This window comes from Schistocerca americana, chromosome 1 (genome assembly GCF_021461395.2).
Source record: "Schistocerca americana isolate TAMUIC-IGC-003095 chromosome 1, iqSchAmer2.1, whole genome shotgun sequence".
Lineage (NCBI taxonomy): Eukaryota > Metazoa > Arthropoda > Insecta > Orthoptera > Acrididae > Schistocerca > Schistocerca americana.
This window is the reverse complement of record NC_060119.1, coordinates 1,018,086,576-1,018,102,171: the sequence shown is the minus strand read 5'-3', so window position 1 is coordinate 1,018,102,171 and position 15,596 is coordinate 1,018,086,576. Positions and strand designations below refer to the sequence as shown.

The window sequence follows — 15,596 nt, the reverse complement described above, 5'->3', positions numbered from 1 at the left end:
TAGGAAGTGGTGAGAGTTACAGAAAAGTCACCCAGAACCCCAGGTCAGGAGAGACTCTTTTCGTAGTGTGCTCCCCATTTCCAAAACCTTGCCAGGCCTTTTCTTTTGTCCCTCTTCTTTCCCCTTCAGTTCTTCGGCCAGAAGAAGAACCCACTGGCTCCAAAAGCTTACACATTTCCTTAACCTTTATGTGTGTACCTTCTGCTGCCACCTGGTGAGTAGATTTTTTATCCATCCAATTATATTATTTTTTCATAAAATGATTATTTTCATTTATATGTTATTATATTTATCTATTTTATTTCTGATTCATCTCTTTATCCATTCTAGACAATAATAATTGAATGATGTTGCCCAAAAGCATAAGTAAGTTTTATATGGAATCATCAAAGGAAACTGGGATAAGACTATACATAGTGGTTCATACATAACAACATAAATTTATATGCCATACATATATGTTTTGTCTATTAGAAATTCAGTGTCTGTTCTTTGGTGCTCTTTAAGCAGCAAACATTGCAACACAAAATAATTATTCAGTAAAAGTTTTACATCAGGCAACCGCTAAAACATTGTTGAAATAGAATTTTTTTAAGATTCTGCCTTAAATTTATTTTTGTCTTCTAATTTTGCACTTTAACCTTCCGGTCTGTTGAACACTATAGTATCACTCTGGCTCTAGGGCCTTTGTATGTTACTTCTTTTTGTTTACTGTGAAGGGATTTCTGTGTTGCTCTGGGGGTTGCAATTGAGAAAGCATTTGTCTGAAAATCTTACAGGTTCACTCTGACATATAAAACACATTACAGATAATGTATTGTTATTGTTTTAAGCTTTCTGAATATGGGTTTGCAGTGTGTATGTGGGATGCTTGGGGTAACAACTGGCAGTACCTCAAAATATTATTCCATATGTTGCTAGAAACTGGAATTAGCTGATGTATGCCATCCTGGCACCTTCTGAGTTCCAAATGTTTGACGTAAATCTTGAAGGAAATCAGGCTAAATTGAGTTTCTGGGCAGGTTTTATTCCATCATCATTAAAATTCAAGTTTTAATCAGTATGAAGCCCCAGAAATTCTGTAGGTGTTACCCAATATCGAATCTTACATTTTGACATATTTTTCCAATCGATGTCTTTATTCTTCTTTTTGTTTTGCCTTTGTCCTGAACCTAAGTGGGGTCAGCATGGTTAACATTGGAGTTGGCATTGTTAATGTTAGTTAGAGGGTGGCCAGATGTCCTTCCTGTCGCCCTCTCCAAGAAACAAATTTGTGCACCCCAACTGTCCGTGTGTAATGTTATCCATGCAGACATGTGTGAATGTTTTTTAAATGTTTGTGAATTGTGTAACTGAGGTGTAATGTGGGTATCAGCCTGGTATTTACCTAATCGAATGTGGGAAACAACCTAGAATCAACATCCAGGCTTGTCAGCACACCAGGCCTCATTGTTAATCCACCAGGCAGATTCGATCTAGAATCAGCACTTCTGCCCAATCCCAGAAGTGACATGCTAGCCCATGTGACAACCAGGGTGGGTATTTTCCCTAGTTGAAAGTAATTTGTTTTATTTACATTTAATGTCAACCTTTTTGAGGTAAAAGTGGACATACTTGAGGAGTTGATCAGTAGCAGCAATCACACTAATATCATCTGTGAACAGCGTGACTTTGGCTGCACTATCTGAGGTGCATTTATCATTTATATAAATAAAAGATGCTGTGGGACCTAGAATACTGCCTTGTGGTACTCCAATTTCCACTTTTTCCCCCCACAACTGATATTAAACTGATTTTGTGATTGGAGTAAGTTGACATCAGTCTTACAACCTGTGTTTAGTTTTGTAGGTACAATTCAGACCACAATTTGCCTGCTCCTTGAAAACCAAGTGCTTCCAATTTTTCTCGAAGGTTAGCATGATCAGCAGTACCAAATTCTTAGGAGATATCTAAACTAATTTCTACTCACTATTGTTTTCTTTCTAGATTTCTAATTATTTGTTTGTGTATTGCATTACTGCTGTTTCCGTTTTTTATGGGCTTGAGAGCCATGTTGATTACCATTTAATGGCTTATGGTCATTTATATATTTGTTGAGTTAGTGCTTCAATCAATTTTTTCTAAAATTTTGGAAAATTCTGGAACAAATTATATTGGTCAGTAGTTTTCTACCATGTTGTTGTCATCATATCTAAGGTTGAAACAGGCTAATATCACTGAAAAGAGCATTTATATGAGCCCAGAAACCTGTGTGGGATGGTTTATGTCTTTATTTGAACTAAAGGTAAAATAAGTCACCAATTAAAATTAGTTAGAACATATTTCATGTAAGCTAAATGGCATTATTTTCAGTGTCAACACAAAACATAGCAGAAACTTGCCTATGCTGCTGGTCATAAGACCATGTAAATATAACTACGTGAAATAGCCAGATAACTGTAAGGGTCATAGCATATCCATTTGATCACTTTAAAATAAACTTATAATGTACTATTTTATAATTTCACTTTCTGCGCAACAAGGGTGAATGGAGTGGTGTTTATCCTGTGGAGGTATTTAAGGTAACTCATGTAGCTGCCATTCTCGACTGGTAGATGTTGGTCATTTTGCATCACTGTCCAATATTCTCTCTTGATCAATCTGCATCACATTAGCTTCTGCAGAGCAAATACGGCTTCAAAATATGATGTTGTCATTGAATAAGGGTATATCATTTTATTGGAAAGAATAATAGCTCTCTATTACATGAATAAAGGCCTACTTTGAGACAATATGTAAATCAGGGGAAAGCCAACCAATCAACTATAGTGGGCCAATGTGTGGAGCACAGATGCATTTAACAGAAAACAGCATGCATGCTAGCTTTTAAGCAATATCTCTTTCACTAGTGTAAGTACACATGTCACAAACATAACAATACAGACACCAAAATGCCTTGTTTCATGCTGAAACATACTTGCAACATTTCTGTTACTTCTTCATGAGTATCAAGTTACATTAAAATGAGTGAAGACAGTCAGTCAACTTATAGTGGAGGCCTGTGATACAGCCCCTGAAAGCAGGCACATCTTTAGACTTATGAATACCCTCTCCCAGTTTATAATCAAAGTCCATTTTCTTCACCCAAAGTTAGAGCAATTATTGACTTCACATTCAGTTCAAAATCTGTCTCATCTAGATCTTCCACATTCAACAACACTGCCTTGTTTGAATTGATCGCACAATTCTCCTAATCACAATCTCCATGCCTTGTTTGGATTGACTGCACAGTTCCCCGATTACAATCTCTACTATCGCCTAGCGGCCAGGGCTTCCCATCCTTTTCAGCTGGCGGATCCCTTCTTCAGTCAAAAATCCATGGCGGACCCTGAGTCAGTCAAGAGCACAGTAACTTTAAATTTCAGAGCGAAACCTAAGGGAACTGAAAGCTTCTTAATGGAAGTGCCATGTTCCCAATAACCCCCCGCCCCATGAAGTAGCAATAGTCTTTGGTTTAGAGACGAATGAAAACAACTTGCAATTAACGATCCAATTTGAATTCCCACTGTATCCAGACACTTACTAGTGGATTTACTCCCTTTGTTCAACACACTATAGCCTGATTAAAATTATTTGGTAATTGACATTTCACACGTTCGTAACAGTAGTGTGTGTGTGTTTTCGTGAAATCCGCAGAAAAATGTTCAAATGTATGTAAATGCCATGTGACTTCACTGCTGAGGTCATTAGTCCCTAGTCTTGCACACTATTAACCTAAGTTTAACTTCCGCCAAGGACAACATACACACACACACACACACGCACGCACGCACGCACGAGGGAGGAATCGAACCTCCGGCGGGAGCGGCCTCGCAATCCACGACGATATGGCGACTTAGACTGTGTGTCCATAAAAGCCAATAAAATCGCTAATCCTGCATCAGTGGATTCATCTATCTGCAGAGCAAATTAATTGTGTTGGATGTGAGAAACAAGAGTGTCTTTCATATCATTTGACATGTCAACAATGCGTCTCTTGACAGTATTGTTTGATAATGGCACCGAAGATACAAGTTTCAGTGCCGTTTCGTCTAGCATGCAAGAAACAATATCATTAACACACGGCTTTATGAGATTTTCTGCAATGATATGAGCTTTGCCTGTTTTTGCCACTCCATAACTAAACAAGAAAGTAGCTTTTAATGAATTTTCATTAATTGTTTTTGCACGAGTTTTCATGCAATTCTGAGAAGCAGCTGGTTCAGCACTCTTCCTTTTGAGAAAATCTCAAAAGATGTCTTTAGCCTGGAAATCTGTATGAGTACCTCCAAATGACGGCGCAGTTTAACTGGAACCATTGAACTGTTCGGAAGGACTCGCGCACAAATTACACACTGACCTTCACCCTACTTTGTCTCCACAAAGCCCATTTCTAAATAGCTTTCATTGTAATTACACTTCTTGGTTATTCCACTTCCACAGGATATTGCAACCAATGGAGTACTTGCAGCGTTTTCACATAATAAATCAGCCTGTGGAGCTTCTTGTGATTGTTCATCTACATCTACATCTACATCTACATTTATACTCCGCAAGCCACCCAACGGTGTGTGGCGGAGGGCACTTTACGTGCCACTGTCATTACCTCCCTTTCCTGTTCCAGTCGCGTATGGTTCGCGGGAAGAACGACTGTCTGAAAGCCTCCGTGCGCGCTCTAATCTCTCTAATTTTACATTCGTGATCTCCTCGGGAGGTATAAGTAGGGGGAAGCAATATATTCGATACCTCATCCAGAAACGCACCCTCTCGAAACCTGGCGAGCAAGCTACACCGCGATGCAGAGCGCCTCTCTTGCAGAGTCTGCCACTTGCGTTTATTAAACATCTCCGTAACGCTATCACGGTTACCAAATAACCCTGTGACGAAACGCGCCGCTCTCCTTTGGATCTTCTCTATCTCCTCCGTCAAACCGATCTGGTACGGATCCCACACTGATGAGCAATACTCAAGTATAGGTCGAACGAGTGTTTTGTAAGCCACCTCCTTTGTTGATGGACTACATTTTCTAAGCACTCTCCCAATGAATCTCAACCTGGTACCCGCCTTACCAACAATTAATTTTATATGATCATTCCACTTCAAATCGTTCCGCACGCATACTCCCAGATATTTTACAGAAGTAACTGCTACCAGTGCTTGTTCCGCTATCATATAATCATACAATAAAGGATCCTTCTTTCTATGTATTCGCAATACATTACATTTGTCTATGTTAAGGGTCAGTTGCCACTCCCTGCACCAAGTGCCTATCCGCTGCAAATCTTCCTGCATTTTGCTACAATTTTCTAATGCTGCAACTTCTCTGTCTACTACAGCATCATCCGCGAAAAGCCGCATGGAACTTCGACACTTCTTCCTTTGGTCGTCCTCCCTCCTCATTCATTTCAACTGGAAACTTCCCTTGTTGTGAAGGCGATGGAGAAACTGCACCCTTCTTCAATGTTCTGACTTCAACAACCGATCCGTGTTAGAAGTAATAAACTGGTCAAAAATTGACTTATGAAATAGGTAGTGCACTGACAAAGCAAGTTTAACATTTAATGATGCCTGGGGCCGCATACGTGCCGGCGAGTGCTGTGACTGGTCGGCAAAGCATGCTCTGCGCATGCGTAAAAGGTTTCAGCGCTTCTAGCGCCGTGAGCCGGCGCACAAACGACCCCCGTATTGTTGCGAAACAGTCGACCAGAGAAGCCGCATTCTCCGGCACTAAACTGTTTGCGTTCTCACTTAGGAACTGCAAAGGCTGCTTGGGAATACTGTGGTGATTGCAGACCGAGCGCCGCCACACGGCAGGTCTAGAGACACTTCCTAGCACTCGCCCCAGTTGTACAGCCGACTTAGCTAGCAATGGTTCACTGACAAATTACGCTCTTATTTGCCGAGACGATAGTTAGCATAGCCTTCAGCTACGTCATTTGCTACGACCTAGCAAGGCGCCATTATCAATTGCTATTTATCTTGTGATGCATATACCGTCAGACCGATGTTCACCAATTATGGATTAAAGTTAAGTATTCCAACAGATACGTACTATTTTTGCTAGTATAATTACTTTACCTGTTCCAGACCTCACGCCAGCCTGCGTGAGCTTAAACGCGTGCCTTTCGGCTATCCGTCATTGTGGATTGGCTGTCTTGCCAGTCCACAACAAATACGACCTGAAGTAAAAGTACACATGTTTTTCATACGAAAAAAAAGTGATGAATTTGATTTTCACATTCTTATTCAATAATTTTACTCATTATTTTACACAATTTGGTGAAAGGTGGCCGCGGAACCCCTAGAAAGAGCCGGCGGACCCCTAAGGGGTCTGCGGACCACATGTTGGGAAGCACTGGCCTAGCCTATACCTGTAACTGCCCTCTATTGCCCATCCATCTTCTAGCCAATGCCTTTCCATTTGCTGCACCTCTTTAATGTTCACTCATGAGCTTTACCCAAGACTGTTGCCCACCCAATTTGGGCCACAGCAAAACGAAAATGTAATTGTGTATGTATGTGCATGTCTATATGTTTTGAAGAAAAACACAAGCTGAACTACTACTTCGGAATTCTTATTTATGTGCCTAAATGGCAATCAATGCTTCCACACACAATGAGTCATTATTCTTCAACTGTTTTCTCTTTCCATCCAGCATAACCCACTGTCAAAGATATTTTTAAAATAACCAAGCAGATATAATAAGGAAGGCACAAACTCTCTCAGATGAAAGTAAGTCCATTACCTGAAAGAGAAAATAATGTTCCCTAGATTCCAATATGTGTGTATCACAATAGATGCAATGTTTGAGCAAATAATCATCTCAAAGCTAAGTCCAGTGTTTTTTGTTATTATGAGCCTAAATGTGAACAAACAATTATAAATCACACAGTTAGAAATTCTGTAAGTGTAGTGAGATACCACATTTGAGGCTGTCACAGTTGCCAACCAATGTGGGGTAGTATTGAGGCTACATAGAAAATCACCTTGTGTTGTGATCCCTAGAAGGCTTATGTCCTGAATTCAGACAAGAAGCTTTAGAACTCTATTGATTTTGCATGGATGCGTAAGAGATAGGACTGTGCTTTGCTAGTATTTGATAGTTAACCCAATTATAATGAATTGATCCATTTCTGTCAGTTAGACATTAGCAAATCATATACAGATTAAGGGAGTATCATCCTATTGGTGAGGTGGTCACTGCAGATTGAATCCAAGGTAAATTTGGGGTAGGAAAGGGAAGACAATCAGCCATGCCATTTCCAAAGACACCATTCCGGCATTTGTGTTAAGCAATTTAGGGAAAGCCCGAAAAACCGAATTTGGATGACTGGATGGGTAATGATCAACAGATGTACTGTACCTTGTTAATTCAGATATTGGAAAAATAGTTTTAATACATGTTTAATTTTATTGTGAGAAAAATACACCAATGATGTAATGAGTGTCAGGTCAATACAATGAAGAGAAACTTGTAAAATGTATCAATAAACGCTAATGTTATTATTTTAAATGTATAGTAACATATTATTTTACTATTTATACAGGTTGTAAATGACAGTTGTTTACAATGTTCCACAGTGGTGAAGAGGCATGAAGACGAACAATTTCGTACAAGTCAAGTGTGGTCCATCAAGTTGGGAAGATACATCAAACTGGCCTACAAAAAACCTAAGTAACAGCACATGTGCATAGCATGAGATTTTCATATTCTCTCATTTTCTATATGCAAACTATTGTTCTAGAGAAAACTACATACTATATCTGTAAGCTCAACTGCTATGATATCTTCATTGTGGATGCACAATAGGGTCCGAACGTCTTGCAGGAATACAGGAACGCTGGAAACGAATGAGATAAATGGAAAGGGATGCTACTTAGTAGTGTGCAATAAGCTGAGAATTTCTGTCAGACAGAAAGTGTCCTTGGATAGCAGAAGCAGTGAAGGCAACCATTCACCTAAAGTGGGAAATCCGATTTCAAGTTCTGGGTCAGAACAAAATTTTCAACTTTTGTGATTGAATTATTTCAATGCCCAATTGCAGCTAATGATGGTAGCTCCCTAAAAATATTCCTAGAGAAAAAAATGAATAGAACCCTCTGAGCAGGAAATTTAATGTAGTTTGGAGGCCACAGTTTTTGAGTTATTCAAGAAAAACATACAAAAGTGACCTTCAAGAGTGCCCCTGTCCACATTCTCACCCCCTCCCCCTCCCCCCCCTGCCCCCTTCCAATGGCCAGGATTTTTTAATATGTTGTTGATGGTACTTCCTCGTACAACTGAACACAAGTTTGTAACTAAAGGAATTACTTTCCATATGTAGCCTTTTTTGGGTTTAGAGGACTATTTTGTTACCGTTAGCTGTTTAAATGTGCCCATGAGGGCCATGAAAGAAAAGTCATTTTTCTACACATTACACAAAAACTAATTAAATTGAAAACTCAATCCAAAGTTAACTGTTGCAAGCACAGTAGTTTAGTAGTCAGAAGACCAGACAAACAAAACAATTTAATTGTTAACTGTATGCTGTTAAAATTCATAAAATGAGGTAGAATTTACACAAACACCAATTTTACAATTTCTGTAAGTGCACAACTAAGTATGTGGCATAATAAGCCCAGTCAAAGAAGACAAAAAAAAGGCAGAATGTGGAAAATAATTCGTATCGTTGCAAATTTTGTACAGTGTTAGGAGGGAGAGCTGTGAGCAACATACTAAAACTCCTGACCAGTGTGGTGTGTGTATAGGGTTGGGGCTGCATTTGAAGGTCACTTTTGTATGTTTTTCTTGAATGATTCAAAAACTATGGCCTCTAGTGAAAACATATCACAGTATTAAAATTTCTACAAGAAAGATCAAATTCATTTTTCTCTAGGGCTAATAGTTTGCACATAGAGTGTGAGAGAATATGAAAATCTTGTGCAATGCACATGCACTGTAGCTTATGTGGTTTGAGGAATTTCCTGACTTGCTAGACTACAAGTGCCCTGTATAAAATTATTCTTCTTGACTCTCTCAACGCCACTGTGGTACACGGTAAATAATTATCATTTACACCAAGTATACAGAAGATATTTCAGTGTTTCACACCTTATCAATGCAATCAAAATAAAATGAAAGAATAGAAGAGTACCAAATATTCTAGTCCTAATGTGCAAATACTAATCCGGTGCAAAATATATGGATGTGCGAAAGACATGAAAAATAGAATGAAAATTATAACATTCAGCAAGTCAGAGCAACAGAAATAATATATTTCATGGAATTTAATTAAATGGGTAAGAAGAAGTGTGTCTGTTAACTGTCATTGGAAAAAATTCAGTTTTGTTTTTCATATATCAAGATGATGAAGAACAGTAGCTGTTGTATTTCTAGAGGTTCCTTTGGTAATGCGTATTATATTTTTGAGTTTCTGAATATCAGATTTTCAAAACCAAGCTATTAAAACATTAATATAAAATCCAGACTCTTGTACTCCTACTCTTTATTGCAAAAATCTTGTCTCCATCAGAATCTGATCAGACAAAATCTGATTAAATTATCAGTTAAGTGTTTTTAATCCCTTTTCAAAAAGCAGTACTCTCAGTCATTGTCGGGAGGATCACTGACCCACTCAAGTGATTGCTCATGAAAGATTTTGGGTTTCTTTTTATTTATTCTGTTGATGAGTTCCTGAAGACGTACTTGATTATGGGAAGGATAGATTGCTACTCACAATACAGAGGAGATGTTGAGTCACAGCCGGGCACAACACAGAGGTTGCAATACACTTAAGTTTTTGGCCAAAAGGCTTTCTTCTTAAGTGGAAAACACATACATACATTCACACAAGCACAACTCACACTGGCAAGACCACTGTGTCCACAGAGACTTTTGCAGTGGCACGATTGAATAAAATCTTCTCAGTTTTCAAGTCACGTCAGTTCCAATACAATTCTAGAGCTTTCAATGATCGATGTTGAAAGGAAGCAATGGGAGATTCTTAACGCTTGTAGGGGGATGGGAGTGACATTTTCAAACATGGCGCCGACCCCTTGCGCCACCTGACATCACTCGGTCCATCTTTTCAGTCCTCTCTCATTGGTGCCAGTGGCCATAAGTGGGAAATAGTGCCAGCCCCAACAGTCAGTAGTTTTACTCCTGATGATGATGCCAGAGCTAGCCATCAAAGGCTTGAGAATTTCATGGGAATTGACACGGCTTGAAAACTGAGAAGATTTTATTCAGACAAGACCACTGTCTATGGCCACTGAGGCTTCTACTTAAAGGAGAAGGTCTCTTTGTTGAAAGCTTAAATGTATAGCAATGTTTTTGTTGTGCCTGCTTGCAACTCAGCATCTTCTCTACATGGTGAGTAGCAATCTGTTCTTTGCATAACACTGTCATTATTCCATCCTGGATTTTCCACTGGTTGAATACAAACATGCATTGACTATATGACCTCATCCTCTTCCCATAAAATTCAGTTCTTGAGAAAAATGTGACCTTGTATCTAATTTGTTTTCATTTTTTGTATCTTGTTCTAAGCATAAAAATTCTAGTTATCTCACACTTTTTACATTTGTGCACTTTACTTTAAGAAGTACTGAATATAAATTATAGGCACCAATGAGTAGCTGGGTAAATACACAGTCAAATCATCTAATGAAATCACTTCTAATTATGATTATTACTTTTCATGTTAGAGTTAATAACATTCATCATGATATAGTTCTCCAGTATGAGCTGTCCAGATAGCCGTGCACATTCAAATGCTTCTTCCACGACCAGGAGGTGCACTCGCCCCGGACTGAATCTGCACGGCATATTAACAATGGTCGATGAGTCGGCCAACCTGGATATGGTTTCTAGGCAGTTTCCCACATGCAGATAGGTGAATACCACACTGGAACCCAATTCCTGCCTCAGTTACACAGTTTACAATCATCTGGAAAACTTTCCTTTACTTTCTCAAGAGTTACACTGCACGAGACAGTAGACAATTGGGGTAAACATATTCTGCTCAGTGGGTAATGGAGGAGCATCTGGCCACCTCTTAACCTAACCATGCCAAATCTGTAAGTAATCATGTTCAACCTGCATTGATGTGGGACAAAGACACAAGGGAGAAAAAATAAGATATTTCTCCAGTACAGACCCTAGTGTAGTTTAAATCACAGTGCAAAATTTGCCATTAAAGGAAATCTATCTCATTTCACTCGGACCAAATACTTACTTTTGATATCACATCATTCCAGTCGGTTTTCAAACCATAACCCGGATGACATAACTTTGAACCCCGAAGCTGTGAAAAATTTGTGATATTTGCACTATTCCTGACCACAGCAACTACTTCATATTCATAATCATCTGAAATAAAGGAGGAATATTTATAAAATTTAAGTACATGTATTACAAAGGTTCTGATTTTGATGAGTACATATTATTATTATCTCTACCTTCTATAGAACATAATAAGAACAGAACATGCACCCTACGTGCTTGTAAACATTTTTAGTTTCTTTGTATACCATTCACATGCAGATGGTTACCAAAATAACAGAACTCTCAATTGTCCAGGAAAGAAAATCTGTCATGCAGTAACCCTTATTATTAATGTACTGTGATTGGATTCCAGAACTGAAGTGAAAGAAGTCCATTCACATACTATAAGGTGATGTATTATGTACTTGTTCATATGGTAGGTGTGAGGTGTACATAGATAATGCAAAATAAAATTTAAATCTGACTTTGAATGAGGTCAGTGCCAGCTTATGGAAACACACGGTCTTGCAACTAGTGTGTAGGTGACTACCCGAATGTTAGCTACATAAAGGGAGGCCGTTATCATAGTGGAAGTTCAACAGAGAGGGTTAAAGGTGGGCATAATCCAATACCTATAAGTTAGAAAAACTAAAAATTGAAGGTACAAAGAACTGCCGCGATACTGTGACGGTGATATAAGATCAGCCTGGTTCTGTCATCAAAATCCGTCAGCTTTACGTACAATATACATCTGGGCTAGTGGATTTCTGCTAAGCAGGTATCACAACAAAAATGGAAATTGTGTTTGAAATACAGTAGTACCCCGGATTTACGCGGTAGATGGGACCGAACGGCAACCAAGAAAGTCGAATTCACGTAATACAGGGGCAATTTTGCATATAAATACATACAAGTTACGTTCAGATGGAACGAGAGACTAAAGACAACAATGCAATTGAGAAGAAAAATGTACGACGATGCAGCAAATTATATTACAATGCAGTATTGTGCATTGCAACAACGTAAAGCGAAGTTAATGTGACGTACAAGGCTTCATAAAATGTTAACAATGTCGTCTAACGAGTAAAATTTTTTTTCTTCGCACGCGAAATTTCCTTGTGGCAGGCGAATAAATTTTTTATTCCCGTTCTATAGTAGAAATACGCATTTCGCTGGAGCCTATTTTTTTTAAAAAAAAATGTAACTCTTCTTCAATTCAACTGAGGCCTCCCCTCACGCTTGCAACCGTCATTTGATTTTCTGGGTCTAAACAAACAGGTTCAACATTTTCTAATGCTCATGCATCTCTGTGAGTTCATCAATTGTCACCTCCTGATTGTGTGAATACAGCAGTTCTACAACGTCATCACCATCGACATCAAAATTTAATTCTCTGGCAAGATCGACTTCTTCTTCAATCACATTATCAATTTGATCAGGATTTGGTGATGATTCCTGCTGGGTTTCGATTGCGGAAATAGGGGACGGTTTTTTCGAGGCACCAATTAAAGTTTTTTTGTGAAATTTCATTCAAGATTGTTCACTAATTCTCACGGCATCTAAAACACTGAATTGCTTCCAAAAGTCTTTAACAGAGAGCTCGTTGTTTAGACTTTCAGTTTTTTCAAAATATCTCAGTTTTTTGCTCCTATTGCTTTAACGTCTATTTTCTTTTTTAAAGAGCATAAAATTCTCTAAAATTTTGATTCTTGCCATTTTTTTCTACTCCCAATATCTAAGGCGCTACAGCGCCTCAAAAAATACCAATTTTTCAAATTTTGAGCTTAGTGGCAAAATACCTTATTTTTGAACACTATTTTTTCAGTTTCTGTTTGTGTAGTATAAATACATTATACATCATGTTATATGTTCGAATTTACCACCTCACTTTCAGGTATTCAATTTCTCTGTATGCAACATGAGGATTGCTGGGCACCCAACTATTGTGATTCTTTCATCACTACCTATGGGCCACCTCAGCCCTGGTATTTGTAAAACTATAAATACATCATTAAGACGCACACACACACACACACACACACACACACACACACACACACATACACACACACAAAATAAATTGTCTCAGGAAACTGAACTGAACATCTTTGGCGCCCTTAAAACCCGAAAGGTTTTCCCTTTACACACGATAAAAGTTCTTATGGGTATCTTCCTACAGAACAGACCAGTTTCATTCATGTGGGTTGAACACGGTATAGCCACCGTCTTCTATCATGGACTTCAGTTTCTTTGGAGAGAGTGAGGCAGTTTATTGGCGCTTGCCGCCTCTGCTTTCCGCGATGACTTAACATTGTTACCATCTGAGTGATTTCAACGACTGAGCACTTTTCACAGCTTCGAGAATTTTCTCTTCACCGTTTATAATTGTTCTGACTGTTGGTTCCCGTAGATCAAACTTATCTGAATGTTCACAGATTTTAATTTTTTCATGGAAATTTTTCTTGTTTGATGCAGACGAATCAGTTCTTCTTCGTTTGGATGACACAGTTTGAATGTATCAATCAAGCCAGTCTCATTTATCAAAACGATGCCGCGCGAAACACGTCCGAAGACGTCGTGACCTGAACACTGTGTGGGCGGAGTGGAGGAACAGAAGTACTAGGCGCTGTAACAGACGAATCGCTTAATCCGGATTTGCATCGAGTACGTGCGAAACAATGTGGCCGATATATTCGCTATCAGCAGGGCACGTGTGGGGAGAGTGGTATTGCTGGGGGTTACGAGCAGGCGCTATAGGGGAAATGCCGTTATAAACTGAAGCCCAAACTAATTTTTTTTTTAATATTACGTGGAGCCCCTCCGTGCCGACACTTGCATGGTGACCACTCAAGATCTGTAACATCTCCTTCAGCCAGTATCTAAAAAGAACTCCGCCGAAAACGCAAAAATAGCAGCGATTTATTTTCACCTGGTTTGTTAACCATTTATAGCTTTTAAAGAAGCGCCATGAATGGCGAATTCAGAGTAAAACCTACACATTTCTCTTGCTGCTATGTTAAAATTTGCTTCTTTTGCCAAAAAACAGGAGTTTACAATGTAACTTCCCTAAAATGTGCAGACGGAACTGAGGAAAAGTAAAGTCATGAAGAAGCACATCCTCAGTACAAAAATAAACATGTATTGTCTTGTTGTTGTTGTTGTTGTTGTGGTCTTCAGTCCTGAGACTGGTTTGATGCAGCTCTCCATGCTACCCTATCCTGTGCAAGTTTCTTCCTCTCCCAGTACCTACTGCAACCTACATCCTTCTGAATCTGCTTAGTGTATTCATCTCTTGGTCTCCCTCTACGATTTTTACCCTCCACGCTGCCCTCCAATACTAAATTGGTGATCCCTTGATGCCTCAGAACATGTCCTACCAACCGGTCCCTTTTTCTAGTCAAGTTGTGCCACAAACTTCTCTTCTCCCCAATCCTATTCAATACCTCCTCATTAGTTATGTGATCTACCCATCTAATCTTCAGCATTCTTCTGTAGCACCACATTTCGAAAGCTTCTATTCTCTTCTTGTCCAAACTATTTATCGTCCATGTTTCACTTCCATACATGGCTACACTCCATACAAATACTTTCAGAAACGACTTCCTGACACTTAAATTTATACTCGATGTTAACAAATTTCTCTTCTTCAGAAACGCTTTCCTTGCCATTGTCAGTCTACATTTTATATCCTCTCTACTTCGACCATCATTAGTTATTTTGCTCCCCTTTACTACTTTAAGTGTCTTATGTTGTTCTAAAACCCACAGCATTTCTCATTTCACCAGCTATCTATAACCCTTAAAAATTACATTCTTTCATAAAAAAAGTCTGTAGTTAGTGGAATAACACATTATGTGATGAAGTTTTGCATAATAACCATAGGGCAAAATACTCTCCTGCTTGCGGGCTATGATTTGCCAAGATCTCACATCGATATCTGAAACTGTTTATGAAATATGAGAAATGTTGTGGATATTTCACTATGGATTTATCACTGGCGATCGCGATCGCTATTGAGTATGCTACATCATATCATGTTTCTCGAGATTGGTAACAGAAAGAGACCTCCACCCAAGTCTAAAGAAAAATTCAAAATGTTAGCTAAATTTCATATGCAGCAACATGTTACGTACACTACTGGCCATTAAAATTGCTACACCACGAAGATGGCGTGCTGCAGACACGAAATTTAACCGACAGGAAGAAGTTGCTGTGATATGCAAATGATTAGCTTTTCAGAGCATTCACACAAGGTTGGCGCCGGTGGCGACACCTAAAACGTGCTGACATGAGGAAAGTTTCCAACCGATTTCTCATACACAAACAGCAGTT

General features: G+C 38.9%; 1 protein-coding gene across 1 annotated transcript in view; it reads right to left on the bottom strand.

The window, feature by feature from the left end:
* LOC124616313 (transferrin) overlaps positions 1-15,596 on the bottom strand; it is a 171,667-nt gene that overhangs the window by 27,634 nt on the left and 128,437 nt on the right. The window contains exon 4 of the mRNA XM_047144622.1: positions 11,236-11,369. Coding sequence (XP_047000578.1) covers positions 11,236-11,369 — 134 coding nt within the window. The remainder of the gene's footprint in view (positions 1-11,235; positions 11,370-15,596) is intronic.